This window comes from Arabidopsis thaliana, chromosome 4 (assembly GCF_000001735.4).
Source record: "Arabidopsis thaliana chromosome 4, partial sequence".
NCBI lineage: Eukaryota > Viridiplantae > Streptophyta > Magnoliopsida > Brassicales > Brassicaceae > Arabidopsis > Arabidopsis thaliana.
In genome coordinates this window covers 13,777,740-13,791,079 of record NC_003075.7, presented here as the reverse complement: position 1 = coordinate 13,791,079, position 13,340 = coordinate 13,777,740, and the positions used below count along the sequence as shown (strand labels likewise).

General features: G+C 37.4%; 3 protein-coding genes, 1 non-coding gene and 1 pseudogene across 15 annotated transcripts; 3 read left to right on the top strand and 2 right to left on the bottom strand.

Annotated features, from left to right (window-relative positions):
• Positions 1 to 27: 27 nt before the first annotated feature.
• Positions 28 to 2,314, top strand: AT4G27620 (intracellular protein transporter). Of its 3 annotated transcripts, none has more exons than NM_202898.3 (4): positions 28 to 172; positions 519 to 750; positions 835 to 936; positions 1,333 to 2,259. In NM_202898.3, exons 2-4 carry the CDS (start codon positions 564 to 566, stop codon positions 2,019 to 2,021), a joined length of 978 nt encoding a protein of 325 aa, NP_974627.1. In that variant the 5' UTR covers positions 28 to 172; positions 519 to 563; the 3' UTR covers positions 2,022 to 2,259. The 3 variants fall into 3 exon arrangements, with proteins under 3 accessions (NP_974627.1, NP_001328544.1, NP_567781.1); NM_118898.3 differs by having other exon boundaries at positions 155 to 330; positions 1,333 to 2,314; NM_001341871.1 differs by having other exon boundaries at positions 90 to 172; positions 835 to 2,314.
• A 249-nt stretch (positions 2,315 to 2,563) lies between these two features.
• On the top strand, positions 2,564 to 5,685 carry AT4G27610 (intracellular protein transporter). 9 transcript variants are annotated; one of them, NM_118897.3, is made up of 5 exons: positions 2,565 to 2,996; positions 3,143 to 3,221; positions 3,707 to 3,931; positions 4,019 to 4,123; positions 4,717 to 5,667. In NM_118897.3, exons 3-5 carry the CDS (start codon positions 3,748 to 3,750, stop codon positions 5,430 to 5,432), a joined length of 1,005 nt encoding a protein of 334 aa, NP_194491.2. In that variant the 5' UTR covers positions 2,565 to 2,996; positions 3,143 to 3,221; positions 3,707 to 3,747; the 3' UTR covers positions 5,433 to 5,667. The 9 variants fall into 9 exon arrangements, with proteins under 9 accessions (NP_001329624.1, NP_001329625.1, NP_001329626.1 ...); NM_001341867.1 differs by adding an exon at positions 3,303 to 3,337 and having other exon boundaries at positions 2,617 to 3,221; NM_001341869.1 differs by having other exon boundaries at positions 2,564 to 2,996; positions 3,143 to 3,931; positions 4,717 to 5,665.
• A 260-nt stretch (positions 5,686 to 5,945) lies between these two features.
• Positions 5,946 to 8,867, top strand: NARA5 (pfkB-like carbohydrate kinase family protein). The gene is made up of 5 exons (NM_118896.3): positions 5,946 to 6,464; positions 6,610 to 6,872; positions 7,091 to 7,208; positions 7,468 to 7,676; positions 7,892 to 8,867. Exons 1-5 carry the CDS (start codon positions 6,075 to 6,077, stop codon positions 8,325 to 8,327), a joined length of 1,416 nt encoding a protein of 471 aa, NP_567780.1. The 5' UTR covers positions 5,946 to 6,074; the 3' UTR covers positions 8,328 to 8,867.
• U6.3 lies at positions 8,764 to 8,864 on the bottom strand. Its single transcript, NR_142165.1, has one exon. It is a non-coding gene; the product is annotated as an other RNA (small nuclear RNA).
• A 1,258-nt stretch (positions 8,868 to 10,125) lies between the features above and the next one.
• On the bottom strand, positions 10,126 to 12,321 carry AT4G27597 (annotated as a pseudogene; the record flags this gene model as incomplete). The annotated part of the gene is made up of 1 exon: positions 10,126 to 12,321.
• Positions 12,322 to 13,340: the final 1,019 nt, after the last annotated feature.

Below are 13,340 nucleotides of genomic sequence, written 5' to 3'. Positions count from 1 at the left end.
CGCCAATTTCGATTCGACATTCTTGAGAAATAAAATATCTAGTAACAGTACTATACACTATGAAAATAAGATAATTTGGGACGCTTCACGGCGGGTGAAGAAAAAAAAAAAGAAGCTTCAACGGCCTTTGAGTAGTTGTTTCTGCGCCGCGCTGTCTCTCTAAAACAGCCTGGTAAGCTTCTTCGTTTTCCCTTCTAGAGACCATTGATTATCATAATTGTTCTACAAACTTTAGCTTTTTCATTAGTCTCTCGATCTACTTGATCGTTGTCACTTAGCAACCCTAATTTCTGGGAGAATCGTCCCTGCAGTATTACCCATCCCGATGAGGTTTATTTTCCGATTTCTGTTTCCTTTTTATCGTCACTTTTGGTGTTTTGAATCGTTCTCCGATTTTCTTTTTGTCGTTGAGCCTCTGTGTTCTTCAATTGTTTGCCATTTTTCCTTCGCATAGGGTTTGATTACGATTAAAGGCCTCTGTTCTGTTACTAAACTTGAGACTGTGGCTTCCTCTTCAGTGTTAAGGTTGGATGATAGAAGACATTTTTTGACCTTCTCTTACAATGACTACACGAAGAAATGGCGTTTCCAGGCATCAGCGGTTTGAGAGTTTTCGCGGTGAAGGACCAAATTGGATCTTAATTGCTGGGGGTGCTTTGTTGAGTACATTGTCCATTCGTTTTGGCTACAAATTAAAGCAGTCTATTGACTCCAAACCTCCTCATTCCAATGCCACTGGTGGATTAAAACGTACTTATCTGGTTGTTTAGTGCTTACATGTCCTAGAATTCGCTTGTATTCTCTATCTTATTGGTAGGTTGTTTTGTTGTGCAGCTAATGGAACAACCGACAGAGGAAGATTTAAGGGCTGCTGCTTGCATTCTAATGCATCACCCTGTGAAAGGAATAATGATTGTTGCTTTCACTGCACTCCCGGTGAGAGTTTGTGAGTTTGTTATTCTTACTACTGAATTTGCTTATACATAACTTCACTTCACATAGTCTCTTACTGGGGTTTGATTTTGTGGTATCTTTGAAGTGAAAAGAGATTTTGGGAGATGTTGTCAAATAGTTGAAAGAATATGGAGATGGTTCTTACATATTTGTAGCCTCTAGTATCTTGCATAATGATCTTTGTAACCCAATCAGGAACAATATTTGACTAAAGATGTCTTTGTACCCCAATCAGGATTCATACTTAAGTAGCTACTTACGTTAATGAGCTGGAAACTATGAAGGCTGTAGTATTATCCCCCAATGATGGCTTGTGTTATGGCAGAAAAGTTTTGTGTGGGTGTTCTGAGAGTTGGCTTCTTATTTTCATTTATGCAGGAACTGAGAATGGGGAAGGAAATCATGCTACAAATGAGCAAATGGCAGAGTCCAGTACTTCTCTGCCTCTTGTGACAGTTCCTGCTTCATCATATAGCAAAGAGAGTGCAGTCGTATGGGGATCTTCTCCTGACCACCTGGAAGTGCCGATGAAAGCATACCATCAACATTCGACCTGCTCAGATTCTCCTTGCGTATCTGAATCCGGCTCAGACATCTTCAGCAAGCGAGAAGTAATACAGAAACTGAGGCAACAGCTGAAGAGACGTGACGACATGATAGTTGAAATGCAGGAACAGATTCTAGAGCTGCAAAACTCGCTAAACGCCCAGATGGGACACTCTAGCCATATCCAAACACAGCTAGACGCAACAAACAGGGACCTGTTTGAATCAGAAAGAGAAGTCCAGAGACTGAGAAAGGCAATCGCTGATCACTGCGTGGGACACACAGGTAGCAATGGTTGGAGTGGCGATGTGAACAGCGAAAACAACTACGAGTCACCAGAAAATGGAATAAGGGATGGAGAAAGAATAGAGATGTTGAGAAAAGAAGTGGGTGAGCTTAAAGAAGTGATAGATGGGAAAGAGTATCTACTTAGGAGCTATAAGGAGCAGAAAACAGAGCTTTTGCAGAAGGTAAAAGAGTTGCAGCAGAGACTGGACTCGCAGCTCCCAAACATTTTGTAGGTGAAGAAGGTTAGGCATTGTGCATTCTTACCACTCTCTTTTGTTTCCCCGAGTAAAAAATATGAATCTTTGTTCAAAAATATCTCAATTTCTCCGGGGAAACTTATCAACTGACTACATTGTTTTGGGTGTCAATTATGATTTTATCCAAATTGTTTTTTTCTCTTGGTGAAGTGGATATTCGAAAGTTGCAAACTCATACAATATCGTGTCTCAAGGCTTAAATTGTAGAATTGCAGTTGAAGTTTTTTACAAGAAAGTTGGTTACTTGTTCTTAAGGAAAGAGAAAGAAGGGTTGCTAAAATTTAATTTGGCACTTATTTCAGTCAGGTTTTGATATTCATAAGGAAGAAAATCGTTAGAGAAGGAAGGACCAAATATTTAATTTTGTAGTTGTCACATAGTGAAGAAGACAAAAGAAAAATGTATCATCACATTAGCTGGTAGTGACTTAAAATAGAAAAAAAAAAATAATCAACAGAAAGTGCAAACATTTACACATGGATAAAGATGTCAAATGTTCATTCATACTCAAATTATCTATTAAATTTCATTACTAAAAAATTGAAATCGTAAAGAAGAAAAGAAAGAAGAAAAAAACATATGAGCTGAGTTTGTTAACCACCGTGAGCGTCATCCATGGGACGTGGTTGACGCGTGCGTGATTTTATTTTAATAAATGAATTAACAGTGGAAGGAAAAAACAACAACGGAGCTGTAACTGTGAGGCGCCGTCTCTCTTCAACCTCTTCCCCTCCACTTTGCTTCTCTCTCTCCTCCCCGGGGGTTTTACAGTCATATCATCGTCGGAGACTCTGCGATTCTTCACGGAATCGTATTTCTCTCTCAGCGATTTTTTTCGATTCTCGAAGCTGCAAGGACCACCCATCAAACATTGAAACTCAAGCGGGAGAAATTTTCTGGCTCGGGAGGGAAACTATGGAGCCCTAATGCCCATTTTCTGCTGTCTATGAGGTTTTTTAAAGAGTCCTTTATACTCTCCCTGTTTTTGGGTGCTTCGCTCGCTCACTGATTTTTGATTCGTCGGAAAATCTATTTTCGAGCTCGGATTTATGTAATTCCTTATTCTCCTTCTGATTGCGATTGTTGTGTTCATTAAGGGTTGTTGGGATATCGATTAACGGCCCCTATCGAAAAAAATAAGGGTTGTTATTATTTTCATTTCGCTTCATGTTCAAGGCAAGTATCTATCTCTTCTTCTTGCTTTTGTAGTTTTAGAATCTAAATCCCATGGCATCAACGTTTCGATTACTCTTTCAGGGAACTCCATTTTTCTTGCATTTGCTTTTTTTGAGGTAGAGTCTGTGCTCCTATATGATTCCATGGATTCGTCGTATACTTTCTCAACTGAGAATGTTTGACTTAGAGAATCTTCCATTTTTTTTTTTGTCTTTCTCTTTTCAGTGTTACTATCATTTTAGATCTTTTTTTTGTTTTTCCTTCTCTGGTTGACTGTGTTTGAGGTAATGCTCAAAACGTGATTCTTTGTGCTCATTATCTTTTCATATTCTAGTTTCTGGAATCTTTCTGGGTATTAAGCATTTGATGATTTTAAAATTGTATATTTGTTGATTTTATTGAGTTGACACCAGGTTTCTTGTTGACATATGCCCAATTCATTCTGATCGTTGATGATGATTGATTCTTGTATCCGTTCAATGTAGGTTATGTTTGGATGATAGATACATTTTGACTTTCTCATACAATGAGTACACGAAGAAATGGCATTTCCAAGCATCAGCGAGGTGATAAATTTTGTGGTGAAGGGCCAAACTGGATACTAATTGCAGGGGGTGCATTGTTGAGCACATTGTCCATTCGCTTTGGATACAAGCTAAAGCAGTCGCTTGATTCGAAACCTCAATCAAATGGCTCTGCTGGATTAAAACGTACTTACTTTATCGCTGTGTTGCTTAACATGTTTTATAATTTGGTTCTAGTTTTTTTCTATCACTAAATGAAAGCCTCTTGTGCAGCTAATGGAACATCTGAGAGGCAAAAATCTACAAGCTGTTGCTTACACTCTACCACATCTTCCTGTACACAAAATAATGATTTTTGTTGCTTCCGCTCCATTCCAGGTGTGACTTTGTAACTTTCTGTTTTGCCTCATACATATTTGTTCAATCTACTAAACAAACGCTATATGCTTGTTTCTTGGTCTCGCATCATGTCTTACTGGGTTTCCTTTCATGAAGTTAAAACGATGTGTGATATATAGTAAAATCTAGTTGGGAGAATGTGTAGATGTTGTTATAGAGTTCTAGCCTCTGTTATCTTACCTCATGATGTATTTGTCAACTAGGGGAATCCAATTCGAAGTTATGGAATGAGTAAAATAGTTACAAGATTTGCCACCTTGCAATAACTGGTTGAATCGAATATCTCTTGTTTCGTTGTGGCATATTACCATTAATTTGCATCAATTGGGCTGGCAACTAGGGAAGCAGGTTTTCTCCATTGATGGCTGTGTCTAGTGGCTGAATGCTAAAAACAGTTACTAGTTTTGTTATCTACCAAGACCTCGTTAAGCATAGTTACAAGTTTTGTACTATTAGATCCAGACCTGAGTTATGTTTTCTCTTTGGAAAATCTCTGAATCCTAATATTCATGTAGTCCAGAGCAAACAGTCGTGTATGGATCTTATCAGCCTTTGCTTCTTTATTTTTATAGGAACTGAGAGTGTGGAAGGAAAAGAGGTGACAAGCGAGCAAATGATATCCGCATCTGACACTTCACTGCCTCTTGTGACAGTTCCTGCTCCATCGAGCAAAGAGAATGGAGTCATGTGGGCAACTTCTCCTGATCGCCTGGAACTTCCCCCAAGACCATACAATCACAATTCAAACTGCTCAGATTCTCCTTGCGTATCTGAAACCAGCTCAGACATTTTCAGCAAACGAGAAGTAATACAGAAACTAAGGCAGCAGCTGAAGAGACGGGATGACATGATACAGGAAATGCAAGAACAGATTCTAGAGCTGCAAAACTCGTATAACGCACAGACGGCACACTCAAGCCATCTCCAGGCACAGCTAGACACACTGAACAGAGATCTGTTTGAATCAGAAAGAGAAGTTCAAAGACTGAGAAAGGCAATTGCTGATCACAGCGTGGGATGTGGCGCGGACAGCAATGGCAAGACATCTCCGGTTGGACCTTGGAATGGCGGGTTTATGGACAGCGAAAGCAATTATGAGTCACAAGAAAAGAGCCTAAGGGATGGAGAAAGAGTAGAGATGTTGAGAAAGGAAGTGAGTGAGCTTAAAGAAGTGATAGATGGGAAAGAGTATCTACTTAGAAGCTATAAGGAGCAGAAGATTGAGCTTTCGCAGAAGGTAAAAGAGTTGCAGCAGAGACTGGACTCACAGCTCCAAAACTTATTGTAGGTGGAAAGGTTAGGCATTGTGCATACTTGCGTCTCTTATTTTTTTTTTCGGTTCTTTTTCCTTTTTCGAGAAAATGAATCTTAGTATGTACTAAGAACGGTGGAGATCAAGATTTTCAGGTTCTTTCTGGCTTTCTGCTTTCGTTTTTGAATGTCTTGATTCTGTTTTTTCTTTCAACATTTGGTGTAAAGGTAAATAGATAGTTGTTGAAGAATTTACCGCGGGAATAGCTCTCTACTTTTTTTTTTTTTTTATTCTCCGTAATTGGTAACTAACCCGATAATTACAAACGCCACGTATAAGGATGTGTTCACTAGAAGAATTAGCCAATTTTAACACAAATGATAAATAGTATAAACAAATTTTAAATTTATAAATAGACGCAACATACATTATTATTTTTAAGATACAGTTAAAATAAAATTGTTAGCAATTATGCTTATTCTGAAATTTTGGGTTTGAATATAAATAAGAAATAGAGTTTTATCCTAATAAGATTTATATAAATAAACATATAAAGTCAAAGTCATACTTTATCCTCTCAGAGGCCGTCTCTCGGGTTTTGCTGGTCTTCCTTGCTCCTCTCGCTTTTGAATGGAGATGTGAGCTTTCTTCATTCAAAGAGCAAAACTATCTAATTCCATGGCGTTCTCCCTCCTCTCTCCAATTCCTACCTCTGCCTCTCTTTTTTTCACTCTCTCCGCCATTACCGCTTCTAATAATGCTTCCTCCTCCTCTCTCTCCCGTCTTTACTCTTTATATCACCCCAAAGGAACCTTACGAACCAGAACCGCGACCTCGTTTTTCGGAGCTTCTGGGAACTTGAGGATTGTTTCCATGGCGGAGAATAGGCAATTGGTTTGTAGGATTGGTGGCGGAGCCGGTGCTGAATTGGATGATATGGATGAAGGTGAAATCCAGAGGATTGGAAATGAAGACGAAGACGACGATGAATTCATACAAGTCCATGCTAATAATTCCTCTGCTGCTTCGCCTGAGAGATGGGATGTTTTGGGTCTCGGCCAAGCCATGGTGAGTTTTTGTTTCCTATAATAAATCATTCTAGCTTCTAGCTTCTAGCTTCTTCTTATCCTTGAAGCCACCAAATGGTTGAAATATGTGAATCTGGATCCTAAAAATACTTACTTGGTTATTGATGATGTGTTTTATGTTTTAGGTAGATTTCTCTGGAGTTGTGGATGATGAGTTTCTAAAGAAACTTGGTTTAGAAAAGGGAACAAGGAAACTGATTAATCACGAGGAGAGGGGTAAATTATTACAAGCAATGGATGGTTGTAGCTATAAGGCGGCAGCTGGAGGCTCATTGTCCAACACTTTAGTTGCTCTCGCAAGATTAGGTTCTCAATCCATCTGTGACCGGCCTTTGAATGTGGCAATGGCTGGCAGTATTGGAGGTGACCCTCTCGGTAGCTTTTACGGGTACTAAACTGTCTTACTTATATGGCCCTTCTCTTTTTTTTTGGCTAATTGTGTATGTAGTTAGACATAGTCTACTTTTTATTCCCCTCTTAAGAATTGGAGTATGGAATTATGTAGAGAATCGTTACTATACAAGAGTAGTTTGTAAGGCGTCAAACTAGCCTATCATTACATTTGGTTTGGTATACTCACAAGTTTTTTTTTTTTTGTTTCTATAGGACTAAACTACGACGAGCAAATGTAAATTTTCTTTCTGCTCCAATCAAGGACGGAACAACAGGAACAGTGATAGTTCTCACAACTCCTGATGCACAACGTACTATGCTTGCATATCAGGTAGGATTTCTGATCTCAGCAAATTGCTCTTGCAATGTATTACTATTCAAAATGTAAGGGTTTCCCTTTCTTCTTCCACAAGAGTCGAGCAAAGTTTAACTTTTGAAGTAGATGACGTGCAAGATCATTGTAGTGGTAGGATCGATTTGCTTCCATAAAGCAACCACATTGAGATAGTAGTAGCATTGTTAACTCTGATAAGTTTTTCAGTTTTATTGATCCCACTAAATAACAAACCTAATGTTATGTATAATTTCAGGGAACATCCTCTGTCGTTAATTATGATTCTTGTTTGGCTAGTTTGATAGCCAAGACAAATGTCTTTGTTGTGGAAGGCTATTTGTTTGAGCTTCCTGATACTATAAGAACCATAACAAAAGCCTGCGAAGAAGCCCACAGAAACGGGGCACTTGTTGCTGTGACAGCATCAGATGTGTCCTGCATAGAGAGGCATTATGATGATTTCTGGTCAGTTTCTTCTCCCTTTACTTGAATACATTCTTGCGTCTATTTGATTTTGGGTCAGTTCCATCGGATAGGAACAGTTGGAAATAATACGAAGAGAGTGATTATCTTCTGTAGCTTGATAAGTCATAGAAGCTTTGATGCTTCAAGCTGTGAATGTCTCTCGAAAAAACGAAACTTGAACCTAGATAAATGCTGATGGTTTTCTGTTGATTCAGGGACATTGTGGGGAACTATGCGGATATTGTATTTGCAAATAGCGATGAAGCAAGAGCGTTTTGTCACTTTTCCGCAGAGGAAAGTCCAATTTCAGCGACAAGATACATGAGCCACTTTGTTCCGTTTGTTTCTGTTACCGATGGAATCAACGGGTCATATATTGGAGTAAAAGGAGAGGCCATCTACATTCCTCCGTCCCCATGCGTGCCAGTTGATACATGTGGTGCTGGAGATGCATATGCTTCAGGGATCTTATACGGTATCTTGAGGGGTGTCTCTGACTTGAAAGGAATGGGAGATATGGCTGCAACGATTGCAGCAACTGTGGTGGGTCAACAAGGAACCAGGCTTAGGGTTCAGGACGCGGTTGAGCTGGCTCGATCACATGCCTTCCGTCTCAATGGTTCTGGTGTTCGAACAGATGTTGGGTCTTGATGAAACCTCTTTAGCTTGTGATTTTTAGCTTTTTGATTCATTCTTTGTCTTCATGTAGTAGTGCCTTTTGCAATTGACTTGTAATCTTGTATGTAACATTTTAGTATATAGTATATGTTTCCGACAAAGTTTGAGACATTTTTTGTTTTTGATTTGATGGTCTCATAGAATATTCTTGCAGAAACTATTATTAAGTTTTTGTGAAATGCAAAATTGAAATCCCATAAGCATGTTTAGCATTGACAGTGTTATAACAAAACTCAGACATTTTGTAAGACAGAATCTTGTCCAGTTTCTATATGATTCGCACTGGTGAAGTTATTAACAGAGGGTAGGCCAAGAAATTTCGAACATGCAGAGGCTTAGAGTAGCTCTCCGAAAGCTCTGAAACAAGAAAGAGTTCTGCTTCATGTAAATTATTGATCTGGAAAATTTTACAAAAAAAATTTGGACCATTTCTCGATTTATGCGTGTCATCCTTGCGCAGGGGCCATGCTAATCTTCTCTGTATCGTTCCAATTTTATCGGATGTCCCCGAAGGGACAAGCACTACTTCGACTCTAACTCTATATAAACTCTGTTTCGTTTTACTGTATAAGCGATGTGGGACTAATATGATGTTATCTCTTATATTAAAATGGGCCTCTGTTTCTGATTCTCTGTTAGCCCATTATTTCATTTATGGGCCCAATTTATCGTGGTTAAGAATCAAAATCTTAAAAAGTGTAAATTAGCTTCAACTTTTACTGCTCAGGTTTCTCAAGCGATTAATTTGGATCCAATTCCATAAACGATATTAATAACAATAAGGTTCATTCGCGAGAGTACCTTTACCAAGAAAATTATATCATTTCCAGGCTTCAGCAATTTTTTTTATATTACGAGCAAACCAAGCATCAACAATTTGATTACATGGAAAGAAAAATCTCACCTACGACTAGGAGACGAACAAGTATACGAATAAAAGATCAACGAACAACAATTTGACGTGCGATCTAATTAAGTTCTAAACTAGAATGATTAAGGACAAATCATAAATGTAGGTGGTAGTACTAGGACTTTGATTTAGTTTGATTGTTACTCAACTCCATTCATTGTGCTGCTTACCATAATTGTGTTATTATTTAATTGTATCGATATAGATGCAAAAGAGACAAAACACAAAGTGAGGCCTGGGCATTTCGGTTTAATTTCGGGTTCGGTTTGGGTTCGGTTCGGTTCGGTTTATTTGGGTTTTGTAAAACTCTAACCATAGTCAACCGAAGTTAGTTTGGTTTGGTTTGTGTTTGGGTTAGTTCTAGGTCGGTTCAGTTCGGTTTGGATCGGTTTTAATTCAGTTCGGTTTTAATCTGGTTCAAAAAATCAATTAACGTAACAAGTTCAAATCAAAATTATCAAATGCCTAGTACTTAGAATTTAAAAGAAAGGAAAATGCAAGAAATCCAACAACGTAACATAACAATCTTCCATGATTCCTTCACCCAATGTCATCAAGAAGAATCTGCAACAAGTCAATAACTTGCATATAAGTTTATAACTATATAAAGACGAAACGAAAACAATAAAACCAATCACTTCTTACACTGAAACAGAGTATTAACTAGAATATTGGAAACCAAAACAGAGTATAAACTATTAAGAACAGAAAGAAAAAAACATAAATTAACAATTTTAAACTTTTCAACAACAGATAGCACCAACATCGTAAAACTAATATATAGAAAGGAAAGATCATTACCTCTTTAATCTTTTTCTGCTCCCACTAATCGTTTACTTAGACATGTACCTATCGCTCTCACTTCTCATTCTGAGATGGAGGATTAAACTCTAACAAAATAAAATAAAAATTAGACACTAACATGAACAGAGAGTAAATCTATAAGTGATTGTCACATATAATTATTATAAAGAAATAAAGTAAAATACCTTCTTCAAGTGAATCCATAAACTTGTTCTCTTCCTCTAGCTTATCAAGAGACTTCATTGCTTCTGAACGAAGTGAAGCACGTAACCAATCTTGAGTCAAAACCAACGCTTCAACCATATCAGGAGTCAAACAACTTCTATATTGATCTAGGATACGATCACCCGTGCTAAAAGCAGACTCCGACGCAACCGAAGATACTGGTATTGCAAGAACCTCTCTAGCCATTAAAGACATGATTGGGTATTTTGAGCTATTTGTCTTCCACCAATCTAGAAGATCAAACGGGAGCCCCAAACTATTTTCAGTAGTTACATGCAGTTCGTCTTTTAAATACTTTACCAATTCATTTACCACTGCTACAGAAGTCTTCTTAGCAACCATAAATTTTAGAAAAGGATCATCAATGTTGTCAACCTCCATATTCTCAAAGTCTTGGTGTACTTGGGTTACGTTCTCAGCGTCACAGGAAACAGAAGGTTGTAGATTTGAAGTGGCATATCGAACACTATATATGTCAAATAGTTTCTCCAAAACATCCATCACGAGTTCCTTCATTTCAACGCATTTTGGATTACCTTTTCCATAGATAAGTTCAAAACTGAACATTGTAAATACCATTTTGCGACGAGGATCAAGTACACCAGCCACTATCAATATCTTATTGATTTTTTCTGTACCTTCCCAATATTTGTCAAACTTGGCCGTCATTGCAGAAGCCATCTCTGTCAAATCAGAATCTTGGCTAAAAGCCATTTTTTGCACACTTGACTGAATTTTGCAGATCTCATTGTAACAACCATTTGATGTCACCTTTATAGAAGAAGAGAATGCTAAAGTCGAATCATAGAAAGCTTTCAAGAACCTTACCATATGACGAGCATTGTCCCAATCAATTGCCATTGGAGGTCCGTCCCTCTTCTTTTTATTAGAATCAACCTCTTTGAACCATGCATCATAAGGTTTATCCATATCAGCCATCCTATCAAATGCAACTTTATACTTAAGTGCACTTTTCAACATCAAGTAGGTAGAATTCCACCTAGTAACACAATCCAATACCACACTTCCTCTTGTTATCTTCTCAACCTCCACCCAACGCTTAAATGATTCCAGCCTTTAATTAGAAGACCTCACATATTTTACAGCATTACGAACACTTACGATGCTATTACTTATATCTTCAAGACCTTCATTGGCAATCAAGTTAAGAATGTGTGCACCACAACGTATGTGCATAAAATCACCATTCATCATCAAAGCATCACTATTTCTGTTACTTAGCCTCTCTTTCAAAACAGTAATAGCTTTATCATTGGCGCTTGCGTTATCCACTGTGATAGAAAATACTTTCTCAATACCCCAATCATCCAAAGATCTTAAAAACTGATTGGCGATGGTCTTTCCCTTATGATCAGGAATAGGACTAAAACTAATAATTCTTCTATGCAATTGCCAATCCATGTCAATAAAATGAGCAGTAACGACCATATAACTCAATGTCGTAATAGAAGTCCATATGTCAGTGGTAAACGACATGGCCTGCCTATTTCGACTTAAAATAGTCTTCAATGCAGTTTTTTCAGCTCTGTACAGACCAACAGCATCCCTAGTAATTGTTCTTCGCGATGGAATAGTAAACCAAGGGACAGCCATCTCACAAAAATGTTTAAACCCATCATTCTCCACAAAAGAAAACGGCAACTCGTCCATGATAATCATTTTTACCGTTGCTTGCCTACACACGTTTTGATCAAAAGGTTTTATCATGCCAGCACCATTACCACCACCACTAGAGACTATGACATTCTGAGAATTAGATTCAAGATGATCCAAATAAGCTTTGCACTTTCTCATGTGTGTATTCATATTGCTGGTTCTACATGTAACAGGATTACATGAATAGATTTTACCACAATAATTGCATGAGCAACTATTATCATCATCTTTCAACCTCGTAAAGACTTTCCATGCTGTTGATCTTGTAGGTAGTTTTCTTTTTGCCTTTGGCGACACTGTTGGAGACTCGGGTTCTTTTCTTTTATTGCTAGTCGTGTTTCTTTTAGACATCTACAAACAAAACATGTATAAAATTGTTAGTCAATTGAAAGAATACAATTACGTTTCTATTAAAACATCTTTCATTATTAGTAAACTAAATAAACATGTTTGATCTGTTTTCTTGCACGAAAATCCATTGATTATTGGTATGAATGCTAAGATATATTATATATATTGTAAACAAACAAAATCACCCAACCTACATGAAACCTATTCTTAAAAATTAAAAAATCTAAGTAAATAGAAGAAACAAGACAACGCAAACACAGATTTTTCTTTTCCATGACTTTGCGGTGTACGTACAGATTGAAAAAATCATCATATACTCATAATATTTAATTAAAATTGAGATGAGCGTAATTGTATTGCTAGAGAGTAGTTAAAAATCATACCGTGGCTGTAAAGAGTAGAGAGAGACGACGGAAGAACAAATGAAACGAAGTTAGAAGTAAACCTTAGGTTTTTACTTTTTAGGGTTAGAGTTTTAGTTAGAGATAAATAAATATTTAGAGTTATTTGTAATATTATTTATAGAATTAATTAATTAAGTATATAAAGACATTGGATTGTCGGTTCGGTTTGGTTCAAAACCAAACCGAACCGACCCATTTGGGTTGAGATAAAATACAACCGAATTGTTTGAGTCTTAGATTGGGTTTGGTTTGGGTCGGTTTGAATTCGGTTGGGTCGGGTCGGTTCGGTTCGGTTCGGTTAAAACGCCCAGGCCTTTACAAAACCCATGATTAAAGTATATAATCCCTTCCCTTCATATGATTACATTTTGAACACTTTAACACTAAGTTGAAAATAATTGTCATTATTTTTACTAAGATGAATAAATTATGGTGTTTCTTCTATCACTAATGTGGTATACGAAGTAATCCACCAGTTTTATTTTATTATATTTACGTGTACAGCCGAAATTGCATCCATATCATATGCATAAAATAGCAACATGTAACATACTAGTAAATCTTAATTTTAATATAGTTTCAACGATTTCAATAGGGAAAAAAAACAGATTATGA